The 13,366-nt window shown below is 51.2% G+C and overlaps 1 protein-coding gene across 2 annotated transcripts in view; it reads right to left on the bottom strand.

Moving 5' to 3' along the window:
• Positions 1–4,424: 4,424 nt before the first annotated feature.
• The window catches only part of MAPKAP1 (MAPK associated protein 1), an 82,468-nt gene continuing 73,526 nt past the window's right edge, over positions 4,425–13,366 (bottom strand). For both annotated transcript variants that reach the window (XM_068210883.1, XM_068210882.1), the window contains 2 exons: positions 6,810–6,907; positions 4,425–5,017 (listed from right to left, as the gene is read on the bottom strand). In XM_068210883.1, coding sequence (XP_068066984.1) covers positions 4,892–5,017; positions 6,810–6,907 — 224 coding nt within the window. In that variant the 3' untranslated portion in view covers positions 4,425–4,891. The remainder of the gene's footprint in view (positions 5,018–6,809; positions 6,908–13,366) is intronic.

Below are 13,366 nucleotides of genomic sequence, written 5' to 3'. Positions count from 1 at the left end.
GCCCGTCCCCGTCCCTGCCCCTGTCCCCATCCCTGTCCCCGCTCTTGTCCCCATCCCTGTCAGTGCCACGGCCCGGGGTGCCCAAAGGGGCAAAGGGAAAGGAGGAGAGAACGGGGAGGGGATTGGCACCGTGGGCACAGGGAGGGTCCCACCCAGGACGAGGGGTGCCAAAACACCCTGCTACGCCCAGCTGGGGTGGGGACCAGCCCTGCTCAGCCCCGCTCAGCCCAGCCCGGCTCTGCTGTAACATTTAACTTGTCGTAGTCTGTGATCCTGAAAAGCCGAAATTAATGACAGCCTTGCAGTTGCTCATTAATAATTGCTTCATTACTGTACGCAGTTGCAGCCTCCTGACAATAATGGGGTTTGCTGGTGTATTTCTAATTATCTGGCATTTCAGCTCCCTAATAGAGTCCCGGTGCTCCCCGACGAGACCTTGCTCTCCAGCAGGAGCGCAGCCCAGCCCGCTCAGCCCCGCCGCCTGCAGCAGCCCGCCTGCTCCTTCATCTGCAGCTGAACCGCCCTGGTGAGGCCCCACGCAGGACCCGGGGCCACCGAGAGCCTCCGCGCCTGGGCTGGACTCTCCCACATCCCCGTGGCACACCTGGTGCTCGTGCTGAGGTCGGTTTGGGAGCAGTGACATCGGGAGAGGAGCTGGGAGCTCCAGTGCACTAAGCAGGTACGTGCCTGTGGCTGGCAGCGCTCAGCGTGACCACACCACAGCTGTCCCCGTGGCCACACCACAGCTGTCCCTGTGGCCACACCACAGCTGTCCCCATGGCCACACCATGGCCACACCATGGCCACACCACAGCCGTCCCCAATGCCACACCACAGCTGTCCCTGTGGCCACACCATAGCCGTCCTCGTGGCCACACCACAGCCGTCCTCGTGGCCACACCATGGCCACACCATGGCCACACCATGGCCACACCATGGCCACACCACAGCCGTCCCCAATGCCACACCACAGCTGTCCCCGTGGCCACACAGGGCCACACCATGGCCACACCACAGCTGTCCCCATGGCCACACCACAGCTGTCCCCATGGCCACACCACAGCTGTCCCCGTGGCCACACCATGGCCACACCATGGCCACACCACAGCTGTCCCCATGGCCACACCATGGCTGTCCCCATGGCCACACCACAGCTGTCCCTGTGGCCACACCACAGCTGTCCCCGTGGCCACACCATGGCTGTCCCCATGGCCACACCATGGCTGTCCCCATGGCCCTATCATGGCTGTCCCCGTGGCCACACCATGGCCATCCCCAGCAGCCCTGGCACTGCCCCGTGGCTGTGTTCCAGCCTGGGTGAGCAGAGCCAAGAGGAGGTGCCAGAAGCCTCGGAGGGTCCTGGGCTGGGCCAGGGCTGCGGTGCTGCGGGCGGTGGCACTGGAGGTGGAGTGGAATTGCAGCTCCTGCAGGAATCCGCCCGGCAGTGGTGGCGGTGGCGGTGGCAGGGGAATTGTGGCCGTGTCCCCACGCTCACAGCCTGGAAATGACCACTTGTGCCCCGTTCCAGCCCCCGCCACCGGCTGCCAGCCTTAACGACGCACGCAGACCCCGCACTCCCACTTGGGGAGGGGGCTCATTTGTAGTTAAAAATCTATTGTGACTTGTCAGAAAAATGAATAAATGAGCACATTATTTTTTCATTTTGGAGCTCAGCATCTGTTTGTCTAATCAAGAAAGAGAACTGGGAAAGTCAACCAGGGCTGACGCACACATTTTATTTAACTTTTCCTCTGTCAAAGGAGTTTAAATATGTAATGAACAGGCCATGGTGATTTGAAATATAATCCCATTACTCTGATGAGATTACCCAGGCTGTGAGAGTTCACAAATCATGCTTAGGGTTTTTAGAGTGAACAACACCCTGTTGAGATTTTTTTTTCTCTTTTTGCATTTAAGCAGAGGTGTGTGGGGAGAATAAAACATGACAGTGCTTAACCCTTCATGCAGTGGAGCAGCAGCATGGAGCTGTGCCCAGGGCCAGCCCTCCCCGTGCCCCAGCTTCTCGGTGACCCTGAGATCTCCCATGGTCATGGCAGCGATGCCAGGGAGCAGCACCTGGCCAGGGCACACTCCTGCTGGCCCAGCTGGCCGTGTGCCCACTGTGCCCACACATCCCTGTCCTCGCTGCTGTCCTTGTCCCAGTGCTGCACAGGGGTGGCTGTGCTGGGATGTGATTTAAGGGGCATTAATTTCAGCTGCAGCAGCAGCACCCAGCCCCACCCGCCACCACAGCAGCGCATTTCCATGAATTCATGGGCCCATTACAAACATGTCTCCATAAATAACTCCCCCCATTAATCTCTGGGCTGCACCCACGGCTGTGCGATGGGTTTCGCTCGCTTGTCCCAGTGCCAGGTCTCAGCCCCGCCTGAGGGGCAGCTGCAAAACCCCTGGGATGCACCAGAGTCCTGCCAACCCAAAAAGAAAGGTGCCTCTGGCTGGAATTGGTGCTCTGGGAGCTCATGGCAAACCCCTGCGGAGCCCAGGGAGAGCACCAATGCTCTGGCCTTGGGTGCCAGCATGTGCCAGGGTGCCCTGGGTGTCCCCTGCTCAAAGGTCACGCTGGTGTTCTCCTATGCCCTGATAAAGCCAAGGAGGTGCAGGGGAATTGTCCCTGTGGACAGGGCTCCTCTGACAGCAGGAGTCAGAGAGGATTCAGGGGATCTCTGCTGCCTCCAGCAGCTGCCTGCGTGCGGCAGGCCGGAGCCACGCTCCGCTCTGCCCGGTAGCAGGGATGGAGGAACAGCTTGACTTGCTGACCCAGTTGAATGCCCATCTGACTCAATTACATCCACAGCTACCGGGGAAAGACCAGCCCGTGCTGGCTCCGTGCTCAGCTGTGCACACACTGCAGCCATGAGCGCTGATTTAACTCCTTCTGGAACGCCGAGCTGCAGAAATGCCTGTTCTGGGGGAGGGATGCTCAGCTCCTGGAATGCTGGATCTTCCCAGGATTTAAGGAAGGTTTCTTGTGGGCCATGTATCAAACTGAATCTGATCTTTGGAAGCAAATTTGGTTCTTGACTGTCAGTGGCTCTTTTGGAGCAAATAAAGTCACTTTGGGCACCAAAGCTCCCCGCTCCTCACCCAGCCCCTGGAGCAGCCTCTGTCTGTCCATCCCTGCCCGGGTCCCAGGACACCCACACCAGGAGCAGGAAGGTGACTGGCAGGAGGGTGTGAACACAGCTGGTCTGGGCAAGGGACGGTGCCACAAATGTCACAGACAGCAGAGATGTCATTAGTTGAGTTTCTTAGGCTCTCCTGAGAGCAAACCTGCACATGCTGAATCCCTGCTGATAATGAATACACGTGAGGGGGTGGCAACAGCACTATGGCCATGGAAACAGGAGATGGCTGCAGTTTCTGGTACCAAATAGGCAATTTTTCAGTTCAGTTAAAAAGAATTGAAACTGGGTGGCCAAAGAACATTCACAGAGCAACTTTAATGTTAAATATTTCACAGAGTCGGTTAAAAGAGTCATTTACATCAAAGGGGCTTTTCCCATTGTATCTGTGCTGCATTTGCACATAGAAAATATTTAAAAAATTAATAGAATACTATAAAATAGCGTTCCTCTTGCTTTGCAGATATCATGGAAGACTGTACAGGGAGGCCTGGCCTCGGTGCAGGGCCGAGCTGCTGAAACCCAGAACAAACACAACAGGTGAGACCCAGGCCCTCCCTCTGCCCAGGGGCTGCTCCCCACGCTGTGTTAAGGCTCAGGAAGTTTTCTCTGTACAAAAGCAAGGTGGGAGGCTGGCAGAGGGTGGGCAGTGCCACAGGGAGCTGCCCCCAGCCCCGTGGGGAACCTGGGCAGTTCTGTGATAGTGTGTGCAGAGCTCCAGTGACCTGGAGAGATGCAAGAAAGACACCTCTGGTGAATTCAACCAAAAATGCAGCTCTGGGTGCCAGCATCCATTCCCGCGTTCCCTGATGGATTAAGGATGAACAAGGCCAAGATAGTTACAAATCCCAGTACAAAGTAGGCCTTAGTTTTTATTGTTAAAGAATAATATTGAGAGAAGGCGAAGGCATTTCTCAGTCCCCAGGGGCAAGGTGCCCCAGTGGATGTGCCAGCCCCAGGGTGGCAGCAGCTGAGGGTCCCGGGCAGGAGGATTCTCCTCTCCACCTCCAAGATGTGGATTTCCAACCACTGTGCTGCCTTCAGCAAGGAACTTCCAATAAAGCATTTGCAAAGCTGAAAAGCACAGTTAAATAAAAATATTTTTGAACAAAACAAACACAACAGACTCGACTGTCTCAGTGCTCCCTCGCTAAGCGCTCCCCTACCATGGCTGCTGTTCCTGGCTCACGGATGCCTCCTGCACTTCAGCAACAGAAGTGAAACCATCTGGGACTGCAGCCTCCCCCCAAAAGAACTGTGCATCATATGGACCTTGAAAAAGATTACATCTGTTTATTAATAGCAAAAATGGATACATTTGTCCTACATTTTGTTTTTAGAAATTTGATCATGTCACAAGCAATACCTGCGTGTACGTGGGTGGATTACAGATGTATATAATTTATTTTAACCAGGCTGTGAAATAATATGTAATCACATCTCTTCTTGTGATTGTACATAATACAGTAATTAAATGATGCCAGTCTACGTCATTCTCTTATTTCTAATCAAAGGAACCTGAAGCGTAACAGTCTTCTTTCCGGCTGATATGGCTCTTTATTTCTGTCACAGGGGAGACCTCCCACCACCAAGGAGGGATGATCTTCCAGCCGTGAGAGACGGGGTGGTTCAGATTCCTTGCCGGCCGCCCTGCCGCGGGCGGCGGGAGCAGCGCGGCCCCGGCCGCCGCCGCGCGGGCGCAGCGGCTCCGAGCGCGGCACGCAGGCTCTCCTCGAGGCTCGGCCTCACTGCTGGCCCGACTTCTTCTCCTTCTGGAAGCTAAAGCTTGTTCTCCTGCTCAGTTTTCTTTGTTTCTGAGCAAAATAATCTGCTCTGGCTGTGCTTGCTCGCGACTCTAGAATATAGTTAACCTGCAAGACACGAGGTGGTGTTAATGTCACCCGAGGCGGGGGGACAGCCCGGGGTGGGCAGGGACCCCCAGCCAGCCCCTGAGCAGGGCTCTGGTCTAACTGGTCCCAGCAACCACCAGCACGATGATGGCAGAGAGAGCCCAGAGTGCCAGGAGAGCCCTGGCCTGTCCTCCTGTGTCCCTGGTCCTATTTTGGGTCACCCAAATCTGTGGCAAAGGCAGTGAGCTGTGCAGACCCCCCAGTGCTGGGATAATCCAGTAATGAGCATCAAAAAAGGACCTTATCAGCCTCAGTGAAAAGAATTCTTTCACTATGATGTTTGCATACTCAGCTAATCTCAGAGTTTCCCTGTGTTTTGGCACATTTTACTTGATGAAAGCATTTTAAAATGATATTTAACAAGCCTGCTACTCCCTAAATTTATTATCTCCAATGCTTTGTGATAATCTCAGAGATAATTTTAATGGAAGGTTAATGCAAGAATCAAAAAGATAAAAATGCCCTTTGGTCTGTCATTAGCTGGTTAATATGCTGTGGCTTAAAACTTGCACAATTTTATGCACTGTAGAGTGTTTCACTTTCATTGCATATTACAGCTTAAGGCATAAAAATATAGGGAATTTTCATGGTCAATAAAGCCTCAGTCCTTCTCACTTGATCATCTAAAAAGCCTAATTTGAAAAGTCTGATTTTTCTGCACTCTCTAATGCTGATGGAATTGAAAACAAACCAGTGACTTGTGCATGAAACCAGAGAATGTTCTATATAAACAAACTGCAACTCAGGAAAAAAAAAAGTACTGCTCAATATTATTTCTCCCTTGAATATTCATGTTATTGACAGTAAACCTTTTTTTTTAGCCTTTGTTCATGACCAGTCTCGGATGTGTGGAGTCACCAGCCCTGGAAGTGCTCAGAACCCGAGAGATGTGGCATGGGGGTACTTGGGCAAAGGTTGGACTTGATGATCTTGGAGGTCTTTTCCAGCCTTAATGATTCTATGATTCCATGACTCTAAGTGTTTGGGACTGCAATAGCAGATCAAAGATAAAGTGGGAACAGAAGAATTGGCCTAACAGCTCACAAAACAGAAACCCCCTCAAACACACTGACCTCCTGGGTAATGAGTAAAAGTTATTTTATCTCACGTCAGTTGTTTAACAATCCTCTAAACTCCACACAGCCAATAAAAGCAAACATAACAGATGGTTCGCCAAAATTACTGCTTTTGAATTTTGACTTGCTACGAAAGATGAACTTGTGGAAAATTCCATTTAATTTTTCAAGAGTGTAACAAAAATTTGTTTCCCAAAGCAAGGGAGTTTGTGTCTGTACAGAGTCCCCAGGAAAGCAAACAGTCCTGAGAGAGGATCAGGGTAGAGAAACCCCTGTGTGCTGTGCAGGGACACCGGTGTGCGGGGCACAGGAGTGAGGGGCAGGAGCACCCAACCCCTGCAGGGCACGGGGCTGCTGACCCCGTGTCCAGAGGTGGGAACTACCTGGACACAATAATATTTGGCAGTTTCCTATAAAATTCCACAGAAAATGGCGTCTCTATTAACTAGAAAAAAGCACAAAAGGAAGAATGCTACACACAGACAGGCAGTGGCTGTGTGGCTGTTGGAAGGATGAATAAAACAAGAGGCATGGAGCAGCCATCCTGGCAGGTTAAACACACCCCAGTGGTCCTCAGGCACTGCACCCTTGTGTGTTTCCAGAGCCCCTGAACACTCACATGTCTAACAAGTGGTAAAACACCAGGATTTTGGGTCACGTTAAAATTTAATACTCACCTTCAGTACAATTTCATTGACAGTAGCAGCATCTGATTCAAAGTAAAGGTGTTTGTAGTCATGATTGCTTAGATATGTAAGTTTAAATATTGCATGACCTGCAAAGATAAGAAAAAAACTGCTTAGAATATTCCTGTAAAGTTTGAGCAGAGCTCGTTGCCTGACAGAAGAAAACCACAGATGGTGATCTCAGCGTACCATCAGCACGACAGAAGGAAGCAATGAAATGCTGACAGGCTTCTCATGTCATTTCAATTTAAGGCAAGTGGTGGCTTGCAGGAGCAGCTGAACTCCAGTCAATAACGTTCCTTTTCCCATCACATCCCCACTGCAGGAAATGCAAAAATCCATCAAATGGCTGGTTAGCTCTGCTCGGCCACGACGGCTGCAGCCCAGGCACCGCGTCGGGGCCGCGCCTGGAACCGCTCACGGGGCGGCCACCGCCCGCAGGAGGAGGCTTGTGCTGAACAGAAAATGGCAATGAATCCCAGAGTCACCACTCCAAACCCTCCTCCCAAAACACCACGCGAGCCCAGCCGGCTGCTGGTGGCCACGGGGAGCGGCACCAAGCGCAGGGCACCGAGGGACGCGGCCATGCCGCCACCAAACCCGCTCGGGGCTGGGATCTCCCTTCCCACACCAAGGAAAATCAAATTAAACTCGAACTGTGACCTGCTGGCACCTTCCTGGTGCTCGGGCCTCCGTCCCAAATGGAGGTTCCAGGTGCTGGCCCTGTGGCCACACGGTGCTGGCCTGTGGCTGCCCTGGGACAGTGGCCCTGGACTCTGACACGAGGTGCCAGGAGGAACGACTTGGACACAAACATGGAACATGAAGGAAGACAAAATATCCTTCACTTGTATGGATGCTGATGGCTTCAAAATTAAAATTAAATGTATTCTATACATGATACTTTTCCAACGGTTTTGTAATTTATTCAGTTCAACAGTCAAAGTTAGCAATCCATAAAGTAACAGCCACATTACTGTAAATCCAGGTCTTTCCTGCAGGAAAGCTAATTGGAAATCTTATTTACATTATCTAATTCTCCAGATTTCCAAAAAGTGACTGATATATGCTCAGATTGGTGGCCAGGAAATTTGAGATGCAAGTATTTTATTGTGGCATGTTAATTAAACACCATTATGATGCACTAATCTGGAATATAAATTCTGTATTGAAAAATTGGCTAATAATAATAATAAAACCCCAAACCTTTAAATCATTTGACAAATGATGCCTCAGTGGTACTAAAAATGCGGAATTCCAAGCTGGGAGCTCATCAGCATGTTAATGCATGCAGCTTTGCCTGGAACACAGCATCTTAATGATTCCAAAAGTGCCAGTGCACCACTCCTGGGGATGGGACACAGCACCGTGCTCCACCAGCTCCCACCACGTTCCTCGGACGTTGAACATTCCACACTGCTTATCAGAAATGAAACTGGCACAAAACAGGGCCAGAGGATCCCAGCGAGCTGCTGCATTTCGGGTTTTGGAAAGTCACTGGGTAATTCTTGCTGTGGATCAAGACAAAACCTCTTCAGGTGTTCCCTGCTCCCGGGAGCCCAGCCCTGCCTCGTGCCGCGGTGCCACCACGTGTCCCCAGGGCACTGCCCTGCCCAGGGCAGCACTGCCAAGGGCAGCGTTCCTGCTCCCACGGGCAGAGGCTGCTCTGGGCCAGCCTGCCCAGCAGGGCACTGGCCAAGGGTGGCTCCTGCAGGGGCTCCTGCAGGGACACGGCACCGATGCCAAACCCGCGGCCGTGCAGAACCACAGCCCCGTCCTGCTGGGACTGGCGGCTCAGTGCAAAGAAGCCAAGAAGACTTTTCCTTAGAAAGCCCCATTACAGCATCATGTTTATGGGCTCCAAGTCCACAACACACTACTTACAGCATGAAATATGAGCGCACTGAAATCCTAACTGGCACTTTGCTCTGCTACTCTTCTAGCCAGATGGAATTTATGAATTGTGAGATTGATTTCCATTTCCAAGAGTGCTTAAATATGTGATGTACCTCTTTCCAATAGAGCACCACCCCTGACAATTCTGAGATCAATAGGAGCTTCCATGGTTTGATGTTTCCGTGTGAGAGGACGGTAACAAACAGCAGCAGCTCGAGTGGCTCCTGCCGCACGTGAAGGGGGATTTAAAGCAAATGCAGATGCTGCACAAGCAGCTGCTACCATCACTCCACAGCAACAGTGGCTGGGTGTTTGCAGGGAACCTCAGTGCCCCGCAAGCAGGATTAATCAGCTGCACAACAACAGAAAATCCACGTTATTCCCGACTACTTTGGTCTGTTAAAACAATTATGGAAAGCAAATGGAATGACAGAAACTCAGCTGCTAGCAGCAGCTTTTGTCACGGGGTAGGCACAGCCCACGGCGAGCTCAGCACAGCCAAGGGGTCTCGTGCCAATGCCCCTGGTGCCCCCTGAGCCCCCAGCCGTGCCACGGGCCCGCAGCAGAGCAGCACCTCCCCGCTGCTGCCCCTTGGCGCCCGCTCGGAGCGCTGATCAATCTCCCCAGCCCCAGCACTAATGGGTTCCTGTGTGGTTACTCCTGGAGAGGAGCCTACAGCCGAAGGAAGGGCAGGATGCTAATTCACTGGGAATTCACCAAGGAGAGCTCATTTACTCCTTCAGCACCACGTCTCACGTTCAGCTGCTCGCCCCATCTCCTGATTTTTAGCACCACTGCACTGCCAACGAGGCGAGGGAAGCGGCCCTGCAGCGCTGCAGCTCCCGGCTCCCCTCGCCCTGGCGAGGGATGCTGGAGCTCCTCGCGCAGCCTCCACCCTGCACGCCAGCCCCCAGCTCCTCCACGGCCCCACGTCCACACACAGCCCTGAGAAACCCTGTGGAGCTGCAGCTCCAGAACTACCGGCCATAATGCGCTTCTACAGGCAACAGTCAATCTTGTGCTAATTCCTGCAATCTTGGGAAAACATCCAAACCCTTGGTGGGCCCCACGCTGCACCTGACACAGGTAGAAAAATAATCACTCTCATCTGGGTAATAAACTCTTTTTATCAAAGTCCAAAAGACACATTTTTTGCTTGGAAAACAAGGCAATGAATTTGCTCAAGAAAAGATAATTTTTTACTGAATCTGCCAAGACTAGAAAGTTTTTCTTCTTTCCCTCCCACCCCACACCCAAACCCTCTCTTTGCCAACTCTTTAAACATAACTGAATTAAATCACTAATTAGATGGAGGATGAAAAGAATATTCATGAATTGGACAAAGCAGAAAACAAACAAACACTAGAAATGCAAATTTATGTTAATTTTTCAATATACCTTGATGATTGCTTTGTCATTACAGGGCCATAAGGCAGAAGTCAACAATTAAGAGTTATTAGTGGAATAAATAGCTGGAGAAGGACTCTCTAAAGAACAAAGCACTTATGGACATCGTTTGACATCACTGATTCTCACTGCTTCAGAAACTGAGACCTCAACAGGCTCAAACCCTGAAATCTCTTCTCATGGGGCCAGAAAGGATGCAAAAGGATTAGAAATACACCAGTAAAAGGCAAGGAATGAGCACAGTAAATTTCACATCAGCAATACTTTTGTACAAAGACACATTTCCCTCAACCCCTGCACGAGATGGGGGAGCCCCTGCTCTGCAACCACTGCTGTATTTCACCCAAAGCACTGGGGAGGGGCTCAGCTGTCTGAAATCCACGTGTGATACCCCAGAAATGATGCTGTGACCCTGGAGGAAGGCTTGAAGGGCCTACAAAGCTGCAAGAGTTGTGTTAGGGTTAAAAAACATCCAACACCCTTCCTGACACCCTCTGGGAACAAAAACCACTTCACAGGGGAGGTCACAAGTTGCAGCACGGCCGCAGTTGGATGATCCAGGTGTGGCACCCAGCTCAGCTAGGGACAGACAGAACAGGCATGTGGACCTGCGGGCACGGGTGGGGTTAATCCCATTTCACGCAGGGGATATTTGTCCCAGAGGCACATCAGTTAGAGGCAGTGAGGGCAGGCAGTTCTGGATGAAATCCACACCCCACCGATGCCAGTGGAGTCACTGGCGGGTTCAGGCTGCCCACCGTGAACCCGGGGTGCATCTCCTCAAACCAGGGCAGTGCTTCAGTGGGAACAAATGACAAGACTGTTTAGGAGAAAAACAGCAGCTATGGTCCAGCTGGCTTGCCCCATTCTCTCAGGCAGCAGCATATTCCATGATCTCTTTTCCTCCAACCCTTTATGTTCCACTGTAGGCTTGGTACTCAGCATTGCTATAAGAGGGTGCCATGTGTCCAGATGTCCTGAAAACAGAGCTGCAATTAAAGTGCAGCACACACCCACTTTTTGTGTCAAACTGTGGTAACTACTCACACATCTGGATTCTTTTCCCCCAAAGCCTTTTGCTTCTTCTTTAAATTATTATCAGAGGCAGAATACTAATGAAGATTTTGGCAAAAATGCTGAAAATTGAGGTGCAACTCGGGGTTGCCCAAAACCTCTTTACCAGCAACCTTGTTTGAGGAAAAAAGATAAATAAATCAAAATGCAGTGTTTCCACATGGCAATCGGCTCCTCCACTGCGTCTGCACCTCATCAATCACGCATTGTCTGCCGGAGAGGCGAGCCTTGTAAATGTCACATCCACTCAGGCCCGAGGAGAGGCGAATCAAAATGCAGCGAGGAGTTTTAATTGGATAGTGTAATTAAACTAAAAAACCCCAGCAGAATAGCTTTGACAGGATAGATGAAGACCCCTTTTAATAGGGCTACAAAACAGATTTGTTAAAAGGATGAGGCAATGCGCGCTCCTGATTGCGCTCAGGAGAACTTTTACGAGCGGCTGTTGGAGGGGCCGCAGTTAATCAGCTCAGAGCGCTCCGGTGCCCGGCTGCTGCTGTCCCTGCCAGGGCCAGGGGACCCCTGGCTGCCAGCCCTTCTCTGCAGGGACACGTCCTGCCGAGTGCTGCCCCCGGCCCAGCCTGGCACAGCCCGAGCCCACCGGGGCGCACGGAGCCATCTGTGCCCGCTGCCGTCCCCGGGCACCCCTGCCTGCACAGCGTGCCCACGGCTGGCCTCTTCCCTTCTGTTCCACACTTGGATGCTCCTTTCACTCCAAGCCTGAAGTTTGGGAACATTTTCTCTGCTGAACCTGGTTCTTACCTTTTGGTCAGAACCTGTGACTAGTCTCCTGTTGAGTGGGAATTTTACTGTGGTATTTCTTGCTCCGCTGCGGGAGCAGGGATATCAGGAACCAGCACACGATATTTTGTGCACCAATTGCAGAGCACACACTGCCTCTGCTCTGGCCCCACTGCAGGCTCTGAGCAAACCTGCAACAGCTCTGTTTGAGCTCCCAGAGCAGCAGGAACCCAACGCCTTCCCAACATTTCCAGGGTATTTTCAGCCCTTCCACAACCCAATAACGAATTCATTAAATTAGCATTACCCAATGTGCATAATCAGGATGAACTGGACACTGAGCTAAAACATCAAATACCTTTAGCTTTAAATGAAAACTACATAAAGGGGGTTCAGGCATCGCTCTGGCTATCACTTGCAGCCAGGGTGAATACTGCTGGAAAAGCTATTTTCGTGCAGATGTGGAATTCAATGGGAAAGACTGACTCGTGTAGCAACATCAATCAAAACGTCGGCTCGGCTGGCAGCTCTCGACAGTAAGGCAGGGTCAAAGGTCACGGGATAAAGAAAAAGCCAAGCTCTGGTTCAGCTCTAATATCTCCTCGCTGGAAGTCTTACCGAGGTACCTGCCCCCCTTCTGTACTCGCAGCTTTCATTAATCTTCTTGCCATCTTTTTTAACTAGTCATGCAGAACCGCTCGATAGCGAGACATATAATGGGGAGGCCCTGTGCCTATTACCAGGTTAACACTCTGTTAAGCCCCAGTGCAACAATGGAATCAGAATTTAAAGGAAATCTTCAGCTGCAGGGTGCAAAGCGGGCAATTAAATTACAAACTGAAGTTACCCATGTACTCCATGACCTAAGGAACACCTTTGTTTAGACTTACCTTCATACCGAGGGTATTTTGACAAAGCAACTGAGATGTCTCTGCTTCATGAAAACAAAAACAAAGGCAGACAAAGGATCACGGAGAATGTTGCTTCAGTGTTTCAAGTAAATTATCAAATAAATCCAATTTCTGCAGCTGGTGTAGAGCACAGCTGCCCGGGAGAGCCCTGGGCAGGTTCAGATCAGGTGTGCTGGCACAGGGGGCTGCCCCGGGCTCTGCACTCCCTGCCCTGCTCGGCCGTGCCCGGCAGCCCTGGACATCCATCACAGCCACTGGGGCCACAGAGCACTGCACACGGCAGTGGGCAGTGACACTGAAGTTTCTCCCCTGTCCAAGTAATGTAAGAGACATTACCAGAATCAGATTTCCTTTAAATTACACTATTGCAAAGGGATATAATTGTATTAAACGTATTATGTTGCTTCCTTAAGACTTTATATTATGTACACTTAATTGAGATACAAAGCTCTTTTCAGCTATAAAAATGACAACTACTTTATTAAGGCTTAAATCTTATTTCTCCATGATAGGATGCTT

This window comes from Anomalospiza imberbis, chromosome 21, assembly GCF_031753505.1.
Source record: "Anomalospiza imberbis isolate Cuckoo-Finch-1a 21T00152 chromosome 21, ASM3175350v1, whole genome shotgun sequence".
Classification (NCBI taxonomy): Eukaryota; Metazoa; Chordata; class Aves; order Passeriformes; family Viduidae; genus Anomalospiza; species Anomalospiza imberbis.
This window is presented reverse-complemented; position numbering and strand designations above follow the sequence as displayed.